The sequence below is a fragment of the Mus musculus genome, chromosome 8, assembly GCF_000001635.26.
Source record: "Mus musculus strain C57BL/6J chromosome 8, GRCm38.p6 C57BL/6J".
NCBI lineage: Eukaryota > Metazoa > Chordata > Mammalia > Rodentia > Muridae > Mus > Mus musculus.
Window position 1 is genome coordinate 79,147,279 of NC_000074.6, and position 15,028 is coordinate 79,162,306.

General features: G+C 45.1%; 1 protein-coding gene across 21 annotated transcripts in view; it reads left to right on the forward strand.

The window, feature by feature from the left end:
• Zfp827 (zinc finger protein 827) overlaps window positions 1–15,028 on the forward strand; it is a 166,283-nt gene that overhangs the window by 119,793 nt on the left and 31,462 nt on the right. The window contains exon 10 of one of the 21 annotated variants that reach the window (XM_011248480.3): window positions 3,579–6,875. The exons of the other annotated variants lie outside the window; for them this stretch is intronic. Coding sequence (XP_011246782.1) covers window positions 3,579–3,694 — 116 coding nt within the window. The 3' untranslated portion in view covers window positions 3,695–6,875. Of the gene's footprint in view, window positions 1–3,578; window positions 6,876–15,028 lie in introns of those variants that run through there. 21 annotated transcript variants of the gene reach the window in all.

Here is a 15,028-nt window from a genome sequence, read left to right on the forward strand (position 1 = left end):
AAGTTGACTGCCTCATTCGTCCCAGAGACAGAAAGCTGGCTAAGACACTAGGAAGCCACGTGAACACATGCACATCAGATTCTTCTACTCAGCAGATGTGAGCCAAGGGGCTTCCCAAGGGGCTTATCAGTTGAAGGGGCTCTCAGAACATAATTTCCCACACTGTGGGCTAGCACGTCAGTAGGCTAAGCAAGTGTCAGTAGACTCAGAAAGGCCTTGGGAAATAAATGGAGGGTCTGGGTGTGAGAAGTCAGCTGGAAAGGCTGGCGAGACATGAAAGAATTGCAACCGTCTAACAGCACACATTGAGTCTAGCAATTAGGCCTCTGGCTTCTTTAGAAGCTCCTTGTTAGGCATAAAGTAGACTAGAGGCCATTGTCTCATCAGAAACTAGTGCCCATTGTAGCTACTCAAGAGATCTCGGGTGAGAGTACAGTGTTTTGGAAATACTGTGTTGGGGGTGGTGTGGCGATTCAAGAGCTCAGGAGCCGGAGGTGGCAGGAGGGTTGCTCAAGTTCAGGGCAACATAGTAAGACCCTGTCCCCAACCAGGGGGTCTGGGAGAACCTGGGTTCTGTTACTACCACCACCACCACCACCACCACCACCCAAAAAAAGACAGAAAAGAAAAACTCTATTATTGTATAGCTATAATAGTATCAAGTGTTCAAAAGAGGGTTCTCAATAAACCTTACTTGGTTCAGATCTGTTTTGTTTGTTTATTCTGGCTTTTGTTTCTTTGTTTTATCACAGGCTAAAGCAGATCCCTTTACAGATAGGTGTGGGAGAAAGCTCCTTAGCCATGTAGTTGCTCTCCATCTAAGGGGGTTGACGAGATCATGGAAGGGTAGAATTTCCTGGCTTCTGTGTACATTTTCTCATCATAGATGAAGAGCTAACTGCCAACCAGCCGTGAAGCTGGAGGGCATCTCTGGGCAGGGAGATGGAAGTGCAAGACTTCAGGGTGAAAGTCTGATGCTTGAGGTAGTAAAGAAGGCATGGTGGGCTGCCTCAGCTACTCAAGAGCGTGAGGTGAGATCATTGTGTAAGCCCAAGAATTCTAGGCTAGTGTGGACAACATAGTGAGAATTTGACTCAAAAACCATTCGAAACCATAATACAGATTTTGATATGCCCCAAATTTATTATTTTGTATGATTATAAATTCCCTAGTCATAAAATTCTCTGTCATCCAGTCCCATATTAAAAAGTTTAGAATTATTACAAGAAAATAATTCAAGTAAAATTGTCATCTTTGAGCTAACAGGAGGGTTTTTTTTTTAATTATTTAACTTCTTTATTCCATGAGATTTTTAATGTAAAGCACTTTATTGAAGAACAGCTCTTGTGGTGTGAATAGCAGCCAATCACAGAGGAGCCTCTCAGAAACACTTACAGAAAAAGTGTGTGAGACAGATTTGAATTCAGGGTGAATTTCTATAAAATTTGGACAGCCCATGAAATGGTAATTTCTTTTTTTTTCTTTTAAGTTATTAAAAAATCATTTGTGACATTTTCTTCTTGCTTTGGAAATATTTCCCATAGTGCATCTGACATTTTCCCAGTTGTCTATTCCTCCTGAAGAGAGTGAGTCTCCTGAAGCTGCCAGGTTCTGTCTCCCAGGCTTATGGGTCTCTCTTTCCTTCTTAAAGATCTGAGCCCAGGGACGGGTGCTACTGACGCCAGAGGTGTTCACATGGGCGGGGCCATTTCCGCACGCTGTGTGCTTGTGTGCTGACTATCTAGCTTTTTAGCTCCCGTTTCCTGTCCGGACTCACTGTGGACTTATGGAAGACAAGGTTGCATAAGATACACTGATTGGAAATGAGAAGGAAAGGTGACTTCGAAGTGGCAGATGTGTGCTCCATTCAAGCTCAAGAACTTAGGGGCCAGCGTCCCACTCTGTGACGTCAGCTGCAAATACGCTTGAGCAAGTAACTCGGGCGAATGAGACCAGAAGGTGCTTACAGGATGAGGAGCGGGACCGCCTGGGTATCCGAAGGCTGGGGTCTGGGGAACCAAAGCAGGGAGCTTAAAGGAAGCTGTTTCAAGAGAATGAGCAGCTTTGGGGATTTATTGCAAAAGACATATTGTTAGATTTAAAAGAAAACAAAAACTGGCTGCAAGCAGCATGTTCCACAAGCCTGTCGGTTTTTATTGATGTTGTTTTTGTTTTTTTTTTTTTAAAGACAGTACCTTGTGTGTGTCCATCATCTATTTGTATGTACATAGGTTATGTCTCTAGAGATGGGTCAACTGAACCGAGACCAGAGATGAGGCTCTTGAGTGAGAAGTGTTCTTGTTTAGTGTATGTTCTCTGTTCCTCTTCTTGTGGTATTTGTCTGTTTGAGAGATGGCTTTTACACATATGAATGTGAGTGAATAATCTCAGATTAAATGAATTACTAGAATCTAATAAAACAATAAGTCTGGGCAAGTTGTTCCTCAGTGGGAAGTCAGAGTAACACGAGCTTGTCTTCCATTGACTAGGAACATAAAGCAGGACTAGGGAGATGGCTCATCTAGGGAAAGCGCTTGCTGGTCTCACACAAGGACTTGAGTTCAGATCCCCAGGACCCACTTAGAAGCTTGATGTGATGTCTCTGCTATCCCAGCATGAGAGGATACGTATCCCGGGGCTTCCCCAGACAGCCAGTCTAGCCAGGGCAAGGCATTCTGGGTTCAGTGACAGGTCTTGTCTCAAAAACAAATAAGGCAGAGGACAATGTAGAAAGATCCTCAAAGTTGTCCCCTGACAACTGACAACAGGCAGTGCAACCGCACACGTGCGCAGCACACTCCCAGGGCCACCTGACATCACCGTCTGGGAAAATGTGCACATAGAGAGAGAAACCAAGAAGGGTGAACTGGAAATGCTGACTTCGCCTTGGTGGAGTTGAACTTGTGAGAACTTTTTACGTTTTCTGGACTTACACTTTATGATAAGTATATATTAGGCTTATAATCAGAAAAATCTCAATGCGTTGTTTTCTTTTCGAACAAAGAGATATTTGTCTTAAATGTTCTCATACTGAATGCTTGCCACCAAACCTGGAAGTCTCTGTCACAGATTATGCCTGGAGAGTTGGACAAGATCAAGTTTGTCAGACCCACAGTTAAATATGACCCCAGGAGACCAATAGACCCAAAATAACACAATTTAATTAGCTGTTTATAGCTAGACAGAATGAAAATATTGTTTTGTTTTGTTTTGTTTTGTTTTGTTTTGTTTTGTTTAATATGTGCATAGGGGATACTACGAACACAGAAAACATCCATCTGGTGTCAAAATACTTCAGACAAGGAATATTTTAGTCTGTGCTCTGTGTTGGTTGCTCTTACTGTCCCCTCCAGCGAAGAGCTCCCTCGGTCTCTGGGCACCTACCTCTCCCATCCTTGCCGTCGGGGCTTTCCCATCAGAATGACTCATCCTGCTTCAGAGTAGTTTCCCTCCTTTAGTATGCAGGAATGAGTCACCGGGAGCTGCCGATGCTTCAGTAGAACGTGGCTTAGGGACATGCAGTTCGAGGACTGGTGAATGGGTGCTTCATGCAGTTATCAGGGCGACTGCTGCATTAGAGACAGAGAAGGAGTCAGAAAACGGTGTAAGAAGAGAGCGGCAGCAGCCTGCTGAGGGAAGGTTTGAAGAAAAAGACAAGTCCAGTCCCTGGCTGCAAGTCTTTGATGGAGTATAGCAGAGGGAACCAATGGCCATGTGGTTCAAGTGACCATTTTTGGAGTAAGGTGACTTTAAGGAGCAAGATGACTCACAGCAATTATTATTTTTGCATACACTATGTGGGCAGTTGCCAAAAGAAAAGTGGAGAAGTTTACTTCAAAAAGTAAAGAAATATAACTCTTATGAATGCTTTTAACATGTAGGCATGTTTTCAGTGTGTGAAGGTTATTTTTGACACTATTTTTGATCAAATTGGTTTTCATTTCTTTGAAAAATGTTAATTTTTAAAGCATGCCAGTCCATCTTCCAACTGTTACTTTCCATCACTGGAAAATGTGGTATTTTAAAAATACCATTCCTGTGTGAGTTAGATCGCCTTGGGTTCCATCCCTTCGTAGTAATTACATTAAAAAAAAGCCATTTGGACATGAGGTACACCAGACTGTTTGTTGCCGTAGTCTTTGGGCGGTAATAGTAGCTACTGTGGACTTTTTGGCCCCTCACCCCCATTCCACTTACCCTTGAAATTCAATAATGATTATAAAACATTTTTATGAAGAAAAGTAAATGTATTCTTGGGAATAAGAGTTTGAAGAAAAAAGATAAGATTCACGCTGCTCTGAATTCTAAGCTGTGAGTGTAACAATGATTTTGGCCACAGACAGGGTGGGTGTCTCCTGAGGCTCCTAGATACCCTGTGTAGCAATGAGCAAGTTTTGGGAAAGCTTTTTAGACATCATTTCATCCCATAAGCTATTTAAAAAGAGCTGTGAAATACCCATGAACTACAATTATGACAAGAATCACATGGACCAGTCTGGAGATTTACCAAGCTCACCCAAGGAAAGATGCCAATTCGAGGGTGGTTACTTATTTTTAACCTTACAAGTTTAACCTTCCAAGATGGATTAATTAAATTTGCTTCAGGGTACCAGCTATTATACAAGAGCCACATACCATCTTCACTAACTTGCTTGTCAAAAATAGTATGTTCAGTGCGTCCGTCTGTGGTGTTCTTGCACTGGCCTGTTGGTCTCCTAAGTACCGTTGACTCAGGTTTAATTAAAGGCTGGCTGCAGATGGAGAGTGTTTTCAGTAGTCACAGAAAGAAGTACCGTGAGCATTCAGATCTCTGTTGCATCTTTTTAATTTTCTACCCAAGAAGTCACTTAGAAAAACCATCTCACTGGCTGCAGACCGGACCCATTGACTGCTCCTCAGACTGTTTTCATTCCATCAGGGACAGAAGATAATGAGATGCTATAAAATGAATCAAATACAAAAAGATCTGAGCATCATTGAATATTTAACAAGCACTACGAGAAGCTTTTGAGATGTGTGTACAGTGGGATAAGAGCGTTCACTCACTCCTATGTATACCTATATATATGGACTGTCAGCAACAACAGGGAACACAGAAATAAGTTCCATAAATATATATCTATCATATGCTACCGTTGTCTTCCTTCGTTCCCTGTTACTGTAATGAAGTACTTGGACGTGAGTAATTTATGAAGAATACAGTTTATTTGAGTCATGATTCTGGAGTCTGGGAATTTTAAGGCACGGTAGCAGCATCTATCTGATGGACATCTGGTGAGGGCTTCTTGTTGCATCAGAATATGACAGAGGGCATCACATGCTAAGACAGCAGAGTGTCACCTTGCATCTCCTCCTGTTCTTTTTTTTTCAATTGAAAATAGATTCTTCTCTCTTACAGTGCATCCTGACACAGTTTTCCCCTCTCTCCACTTCTCCCAGCCCCTTATTACCTCCCTTCTCTCCTACACCCACTCCCGTCCATTTCTCTTCAGAACAGAGTAGCCTTCAAGAGACAACAACCAAACAGGACAAAACAAGATGCAGTAAGACAAGGCAAAAACACTTATATCGAGGCCAAGCAAGGCAACACCATAGGAGAAAATGGGTCTGGAGCAGGCAAAAGAGTCAGAGATACGCCTGATCCCACTGCTAGGAGACCCACAAAAACACCACGGCACACATGCAGGGAACCCGGTACAGGGGACCCCGTGCAGCCTCAGGCAGGCTCCATGTTTACAGCTCCAGCCTCTGAGTCAGTATGAGCCCTGCTTAATTGATTCAATGGGCTATGTTCTTCCCAAGTTCTGAGGGGAGGGACCCAATGGAGACCTCAAGTAGACACTCTCCACACAGTGTTCGGCTGTGCATCTGCTCCCCTCTGCTGCCGTAGGAAACCTCGCTGATGCTGACCAGACTAGGCATGGATCTGTGAGTGTAGAGAAGAGCATTAGGGACTACTTCATTAGTTTTTGGATCTTGTCTTTTTCTTTTGCCTGTCATATTCAGTCCTACCCTAGGTCTCTGGCATATCCAATCTCTGGTTCCTGGCCATCCTGGCAGTGCCAGGCATGGGTTCCCTCTCCTGGTGTGGACCTCAGGTTAAACCAGACATTGTTCGGCCACTCCCACAAGTTCTGCTGCACCACTTGCAGGCAGGACAGATTGTAGGTCAAAGGTTTTGTGAGTGGGTTGGTGGCCAGGTTTCTCTTTCAGTAGCCTGCACAGTACTTTCTTGCACCAAAAAGGCTAGAATGTAGGGTTGAGGGCCCCATGTAGACACAAGTTTGCCCCTTCTACAGGGGCCTCACCCTAATCCTAATTGTTCCTTCTCCCAGAGACCTGCCTCCCAATATTAACACATGAATTGGAGGGACTAGTCCAGAGTCTAGCATGTATCTTAAAAAGCAAAACAAGGAACAAGGAAGGGGTAGGTGTCCTTCAAGGAGGTGTCATTCTGGCAGCTGGGTGAAGCCGGGACCTGCCTTGTGGAAGAGTGTTGTAGTGAAACAATCTGTCAAGCATTGGGAGGTGAGACTGGAAGGGAAGAGTGAGAAACAGCTTTCTGTGCAGGTGTGCAGAGCCCGTTGGAATGTTCCAGCAATAGACTGACTTGATCTTTCCTTTCTTTTTCTGATTGTCTTTGATTAATCGTTAAAGCCCAAAGTTCCCTGAAAGAGAGCAGAGGCCTGCCCATACAGAGATCAGTCACGCATGGAAAGTGGGCTGAGCCATCTTCCTGTAGAGAATGGAATCCATGTGTATCCCTTCTTAGTTACAGTTTCTGTTGAATCACCATGACCACAAATCAAGTGGAAGAGGAAAGGGTTTATTCAGCTTACACTTCCACATTGCTGTTCATCACTAAGGGAAATCAGGCCAGGAGCCTGGAGGCAGGAGCTGATGCAGAGGCCACGGAGGGGTGCTGTTCACTAGCTTGCTCCCCCTGGCTTGCTTATAGAACCCAGGAGCACCAGCCCAGGAGTGGCACCACCCACAATGAGCAGGGCCCTCCTCCTTGATCACTAATTGTGGATCTTGCAGCTGGATTTCATGAAGACATTCATTCCCTCAACTGAAGCTCCTTCATCTCTGATGACTGTTGACACAAAACTAGCCAATACCACCCCTTTAGTAATTAGGTAATTACAGGTACAGAACGCTCCCTGATATTTATGTTATTCAACTTTATTACTAAATTATAAAGTGGGGGTTCTGCTTTATTAAGGTTGGTTAATGTTTGAATGTTTTCCCCTTTAATCTGTGTAAGACCTGAATACCTATGGGGAGAAATGTATGCATAGCTCATTCTGTTAATATTAAAGGGCTCAAAAAATTATAATACTTAGATTTTAGGAGAAGATGAAGCCATTGTTTCTTTTAGAAAAGGCAATGGCTGCAAGAGAAGATGACTTTAGCTTCACACAGAATTCATTGGATTATCTCGACAGAGGTATGTTGGGCAGGTCTGACTTGGCCAATAAAACTGTGAATTTCTGTAAATTGGCGCTTTCAGAACCTTCCTAGAGGTAATGATGTGCATGTGTTTAGCCAGAACTGCCACGGAAGGGGTGATCTACCATACCCAAACCCCTAATAGTGGCACTTCCTAGCTGTTACGCCAAATTATAATGTGCAAGACAACATCTGGGTATTTACAGTGGGCTTTCCCTAGTGTCTATTGTCTGCCTGTGGCGAGCAGACTGTCAGCGGCCCTCCTGTGTGAGTGTGCATCTTCTGTAATGAGGGGTTTGCCTGTGCCCGGTTCGTGGAAGAAGTACTTAGTGAGGAGTTGCTTCGTTCGTCAAGCTTCGAAAACTACCAAGAACTAAGCTGTTAAAACCCTGGCCGGTGAGGATGTTTACCATGCATACTGAAGGGCTCAGGTCAGGATGCTTTCCCAGCTAAGCACACCCCCCCCACCTTCCTCCATAATCCTCGGATTTCAAACTCACCCTTAAAATCTTATAGTTGGGGAGCGGAAGTATGAGGCTCTGTTGCTTGCCTAGCATACAAGAGGCTCTACCTTCAAGCTCTACCACTGCATGACTACTTAAGCTGGACATGGTGTTACATACCTATAACCTAGCTCTAGAAGGGTGGAGGCAGGAGGATCAGAAAATCAGAGTCATCATCAGTGATATTTGGAGTTAAGGCCAGCCTGAGTTACATGAGAGCCTGCTCAAAACCAAATTAAACTTTTTATGACACTTAGAGTAGAAGTGAGTTCTTCATAGGCTTTTCAAGACCTGCTTAATGCATGATTTGGTTAAGTGATTTAAATGTGCTTCAGCTAACAGGGCAGAGCAGGTAACTGACTAAACTAGCCAGACACTCAGAGACAGTCTGCTGGGATGCGTGGGAGAGCAAGAGTAAGTTTCCATGATGCAACAGGCGGTTCCCTCCATGGTGACTTGCTGGGGCTTTGGCATTGTCTTAACCTTTGGGTAGTGTGTGTGAATTAGTTTCCTCCCAGGGTGATGCAAAATTCACAATTCCCAAGACAGAGGCAGACAGTGCCGAGAGGAGACACACATCCGTGTTCACTGTTCCATGTGTGTGCTGTGTGCGTGCGCATCCATTTCCTTTAACACGCTGGTCAGAATCTCTAAGGGAGCTTTGCTGTTTTAAATAGAAGTGGCTGGGGCAGCAAGATGACTCACTCAGTGGGTAAAGGTGCTTTCTCGATGCATTCCTGGCGATTGGAGGCTGATCCTTAGAACCTATGTCAAGGAGCCTATGTAAAGTCGGACAGGAAGAGCAAAGTCCACAATTTATCCTTTGACTGCCACATGAAAACACACCCACCACCATCATAAAAATAAGTCTATTACATAAAATTTCCTGTTGAATATACTTTAAATCTGAAAAAGGAAGAGGGAGAGAGAGGAAGAGGGAAGGAGGGGGAGGGAAAGGGAGAGGAGAGAAAGAAGAAAGAGAGACAGAGAAGGAGGAAGAGGAAAGAAGGAAGGAAGGAAGGAAGGAAGGAAGGAAGGAAGGAAGGAAGGAGAAAGAAGAAAGAAAGCAGATTTCTAGGCAAGGAAGGTGACCCGTCCTCAGAGATGCACAAACATGTGCTAGAACTAAAACTGAAGAGAAGCGAAGCTGAGGAAGAAGGCATTCACTTTGACAAACCTGCTGGTTTTGTATGTGGCTAAACGACAACCTCAGTGCTGGTGTGTGCCGCACGCTGACTACATTTGCATCATTTTGTTTGATTCGGAAGCAAGACAAGATTGCCAGCAGACTTTTGGAAACCCTCATTGGCTTGAGTCAGATGACATCACGGCTAGCTCTTTTCAGTTCTTGGATTCCTGGGCCTCAGACACACTGATTCTGGAGTCTTTTCAAGCAGAGAAACTCCTTTTCGCTTGGAAAGGAGGTAGAGAAGGTATTGCCTGGTTGGAGAAAGTGAGTAATGTTCCTGAAATGGTGACTTCAGCTCTGTGCCTCTCGGGCTGAACCCATAACATTCTCTGAATCCCTCTGGACAGCGGCTCCTCCATGATTTTGTGTTGGTTTTCATGGCTGATGGGCTCAGCATGATACTGCATCACTAGGCTCTTCTATTTTCCTCTTTATCTTCGAGACTCAGTACACTCATTTCATGACGTGCCAGTGGGTCAGCCCCAGGTAACTGATCGTCACTGGGATAACCAGAAAGGAAGCCTGAAGTCTCCACCTGTCAGTTCCCATCCAGGAATCGGAGTAGCTGATCCAAGCAAGCCGGGATAGCACACTCTCCTGGCTTCCGACTTCATCCCACTGACAAGATTGAGTGGGTCCTGAACCAGCTATTCCCAGCTATGCCTATAGCAAACACACACTAAACAAAAGGAAGGAGACCCTTTCCCAGAGGTAGCCCCACGAATATTCTGCTGCTTGCCTTAGTGGCAATGGGGAAATAATGGTGTTTCACACCTTAAGGAATTTCACTGAAGAGCAGTCAGTGTCTGTACTCTCCCCTCTCCTCACTAGGGATGGTTAGGATGCTTCGTGGACTGACTGGAAATAATGGGCTGATCAATTAGCTAAGCTTCGTAAAGCTTGTGACTTGAAAGGGAAGAGGCAGCGGACTTGGATCCCCCCACTCCCGAAGTCAGGAGAGTTTTCTCAGTGAAAACACTAGAATTTCCATCCTATCCCAGGAGCATTCATTACTTCTGGTATGTTGATGGAATTTGCATCAAATTGATTGGCAGTCATTTGGTTGACAGCCATTTGTAAGGGCCGTGACTCCCCCCACCCCCATTTGCTCTGGAGTCCCGTCTCAGGACAGGTGACAGGGCCTGGTTGGTCCTTTTATGGTATGTTTCTCCCCAACTCTCTCTAACAGGAAACAGATTTTCAGGATACCATTTGCCTTGAATTAGCTGATCTCCTGGAATGTGGACAGGCTCCCATTCATTAAAACAGATTCAAGGCTAAGTCTTCCGGGATTGTCAAGCTACAAGAACCTGACTGGTGGCCTTAAAAGCTTAACCTATTTAAATATCTGCAAATGAGGTTATGATTCATTTATAATACCTAAACACCTACAGATGGATGCCATGCTGTTAATAGCAGACATAAATTCGAAAGGGCATTTGGTAAGAAAAAGGTCTCGATTCTGGAAGGGCTGAATTCTCCACTGTCATTGCAGTTTCTATAGAAGAATCCTGTGTTCCTATGGTCTTTTTTTTTTCTTCATGCAATTATCTCCATCTTAAACCTTGGCTAGAAGAACTTGGACTAATGGCTGAGTGTGCTTGGAATTATGCCTGTGACTTCTTTGCCACCCTGTGAATTTCCTTAGGAGAAGCTCAGTCAGTGACTTTCTTAATCTAAAATATGAGAATCCGCTCATGCTCCGTGCTTCTGGTCACCAGGGCACCACTGTCATTGACACCTGTTCACCTCCATTGAAATCATTGGCATTTCAATGGTCATTGTGTCAGCCTTCTCAAACCCCACAGCCTATCAGACACTCCATGGACAGTCTGTTTCTGGGAATGAGTCTGCCCCCATGGCATGTTTGGTGACTAGAGCCACTTTTGGTCATCTTCACTGCAGAGCAGGCATGACTGGCATGTAATAGCCAGGCCTGGGGCACCTACAGCACTAACCACTCCAGCTGAGGCAGCAAGACCCAAAGTTTGTTGTCAGTCTGGACTACCACAGCAAGAGACTGCCTCAAAAAAACCTACAAAGGGGTGGGGGTGTGGCTCTGGGTGGAGTGCTTGCTGAGCTTAAGGAGCCTGTAGATGCAAAGGGAGGGAGGTGGGGAGGGGTCAGTGGGGAGGAGCGTTTGCTAGGAGAGCAAGGCACGGCAGGCATGTGTGCCTGTAACCTCACTACTGGGGGACAGGGACAGGCAGATTGTAGGAACTCATATAATATAAACTGCAGTGGTGTTTGTTGAGAGAATTTGCATTAACATTGGCAAATATGCATACAGGGACCACTGAAAACCAAAACTCATGACAAGAGAGAAACACTACTAATTAGGTGGCAGCTCGTGTTGTAGGTGCCCCAGGCCTGGCTATTACATATGTAAACGTGTGCTTTGGGGAAATTCTTACACGTCTAACCTATGGTTTGGTTGTGTGAAGCTCTGCTCACAATTGTCTACTTTGTTCAGTACAGCTGAGCAGGGGCAGCGGCTGCAGCTTGGTAGAGTGATTGCCGGGTATGTAGAAAGTTCTGTGTGTAATTTCCAGCATGACATAAACCAGGTATGTTGGCACACGTCTATAGTCTCAGTATCTGCAAGATGAAAGCAGGAAGTCCAGAAGTTTAATGTCATCCTCAGCTATTATATCAAGTTCAAGACCAGCCTGGGCTACATAAGACTCTGTCTCAGACTGACAGGCCGACTGGTGGGTGGACAGACAGGTAGATGGGTAGATGGATAGATAAATGGGCAAATGAAACATCAGGCAATTGGGATACTATTTAGTGTGACAATGACCCAAGGAGCATCATTTACGAAAACGCCTTGCTCATGAACTAACAATTGAACCTCAAGAAGCGGAGACTGCTCGCCTCAGCACAGGCATCCTGCTCCCCAGGAACTACCTAACTGAACACACTTTAAAGGGTTAAAGTGCTGACTGTGGGAGTCGTGGTGAAGAGTCAGAGGCTATTAAAATGCCACAACAGTAGCTTAACTAAGGTGGACAGCCATCCAGCATAGAGTCCCAGGCCGATTCAGGACTCCCGGGTCCCCCAGCTCCTCCTGTCCTGGGCACTCCACCATCCTTGATCTGTACGTCATGGTGACTGCTCCAGCGCCCACTGCCAGTCACATCTTAAACACAAAAAAGGAAAAGAAGAAGTTGAGGGCATAACCTTCCTCTTAAGGGCGTGATTTGGAGCGTGGCCATTTACATTTTCCACTCATGATACCTTTGGCCTAAGAAATTCTTACATGACCTCTAGTATATGAGTTCATAATAAATCAAGTGCTCACTGATAGTAATCAAGGAGAAACTCACCGTGAAGCAATTCACGGGAAACACGTAGACTTTTAACATTGAAGGATGGAAGCAAAAGTGCATACTAACAAGGTGGGTGTGTGTGTTTGTCTTATAGAGTGTCATACGGTGGTACGCTAATGTCATATTTACGTACTAAGGAACTATACAGAGGAATATTAAAAACTCCTTATTTTGTGGAATTAAACATTATGCTTCTGTAGGAACAGGAAACTGTACATGGGGGGGGGGGAGGGGGGAGGACAAACAAACGCGCCGTTTGCCAGGAGTGTATGGAAGTTTTACGTTTCATGGCGTGTCGTTGTATGATGTAACCTACAGCAGGAAGTATGAATTTTGTCAGTTCAGAGCCTGGGCTGCGGGGAAGTTGCATGGTACACACAGCATGAGGGACTGCTGTAAGGAACACTCAGATTCACCATTTGGTATGGGGTTGAATTTGAATGAATTTTTGCTTTGTTGTGTGTCCAGAAACCTTTTCTTGTTGCCAGATCTTTTGCAGCCCCCATCATTCAGCTACCCTACCCCATAACAGGGCATGACTCAATTTAAGAAGCCTTGACCTAGACATTACACATACAACTTGCGGCAGTCCAGTTGCCTAGAGCATGGTTACTTGGCCATGATTGGCTCACAGAGATGCTGACAGGCCACGGTCACAGCCGTGGGCTAAGCTGAAACTCAAGGGCTCCTTTACTAGAAACGCCAGGGTGTCAGAGGGCCTCTAGCTTTGCCTCAGGAGGAAATAGCTTGTTTGGATTAATTCAAGGTCAGGAACTCAAAGCCTGATTAATAATTCCAGCTGGCCTTCAGCCAGGGTAGAGTTCATAGGCTATGACAGTGTCTACACAGGCTTGTTATTTCACTGTTGGGTTAACCTGAGCAGCAGACCCTGCCTGGACCCTCAAGTGTGTACATTTCTACTAATGATAAAGCTGGGGGGTGGGTGAGCAATAGTGAGGTAACTCAGGATGTACTCAAGCAATGCCTACCGTAGTGAGCTGGACCAAGCAGAGTCAGAGTTACTGTGGGGTGACTTATGTCCCCTGGCTAGTGCATTTTATATCAGCTCAGGTCAGCATTTAACGTACTAAGCATATGATTGTCTATTAATTTCATTTGTTTTTGTTTTGTTTTTTGAGTCTCAAGTATATATTGTTGTTGCTTTGGATTACTTTTGTGTGGCGGCTGCTATGACCCATCCAACCCCCACTAAAGTACGGAAACTGGAGATCTGCTCTGAACTGAAGCTAATGCTGAATTGTACTGGGTGGGGAATTGTGCTGGTGACCCACCCTGTGAACGCCAGCCTCTTACCTCAGAACCACATGGGTAGACATGAAGGGACTGCCAGTGGTGACAGCTGCTTTGACCATTTCAAATGACTGGCCTCATATTTGTCTGTTTCTGACCAAATGCCAGCAATTGCTGGCCTGATCCAGCAAAGTTCTGTAGAGTTAATTGATGCCTGTCTCTGTCTCTGTCTCTGTCCTTCGCTCTAGATTTACTTCTTATTTTGGGGAGTGATGCATCCATGCCACAGCATGCATGTGGAGGTGAGAGGCCGTTGTGAGCCTCACTTCTCTCTTCCATCATGTGGGTCCCAGGGGTCATCACTCACACTGCCAGGCTTGACAGCCATGATCCCCTGACTCATCTCACCAGCCAAGGTCATTCTCTCTTCATTCCTTAGCGAAGACATTGAAAAGTTCCTAGAGAAAAAAAGAGAGAGAGAGAGAGATGCTATTTTGAAGATGTACAAATGGTAGTCAGACTCTTAGTTCCTGTGGTGTGTTGTGGTTTTGATGGGACTGTCCCCCAGAGGCTAGTAGAGGTTTCCAGTTGGTGGCAGTGTTTGGGGAAGTTAAGGGTGCAGCCTTACTAGAAGGGATGTCGCTGGGGATGGGCTTTGACATTAGAGCCTCATCTTCATGCCACTTCTGTCTTGTTCTCTGTCTTGTGCTTATAAAAAAGGATGTGAGCTCTCCTAGTCCTCTTCCCAGTCCCACATCTATGCCAGCTGCTGTGCCTGCCCACCGCGAACAATTCTTATCCCTCAGGACCATGAACCCAAACAAACTCTTGCTTCTGTAAGTCGCCTCGCTCATGGTGTTTTCTCACAGCAACGGAAAAACAGCATTTGGTGTTTCAGACTTAGACAGAACGTACCAGACACCTACCCTGTCAGGAGTCCGGCCTCCGCTCTCATGAGCAACTGATTAGGTGTAGCAGGTCTTTAAAGTGGCAAACCCACGTCCATACCATGTAGAGCAAAACCTGTGTTGATGATTCAGATGGTTAAGCTCCTGAAATGTGTTCTTTTCTAACCTTTCACTGCTGTGAATCTGTATGTTACCCGCAAAACACACAGGATAAACGGGGACAGGATGTATTTTCTACAGATATATGAACATACGGTGTTGTGGATGTGAGCTTCATGTGGACAGCCACGCCTCAGTCCACAAACTTTGTCTTGGATTTCTTCTCCAAAAGTTTTTCACAGCAGGTCCAAAGTTAATGCAGTATTCTCAAAATTAACCTGTTAGAGATTGTCA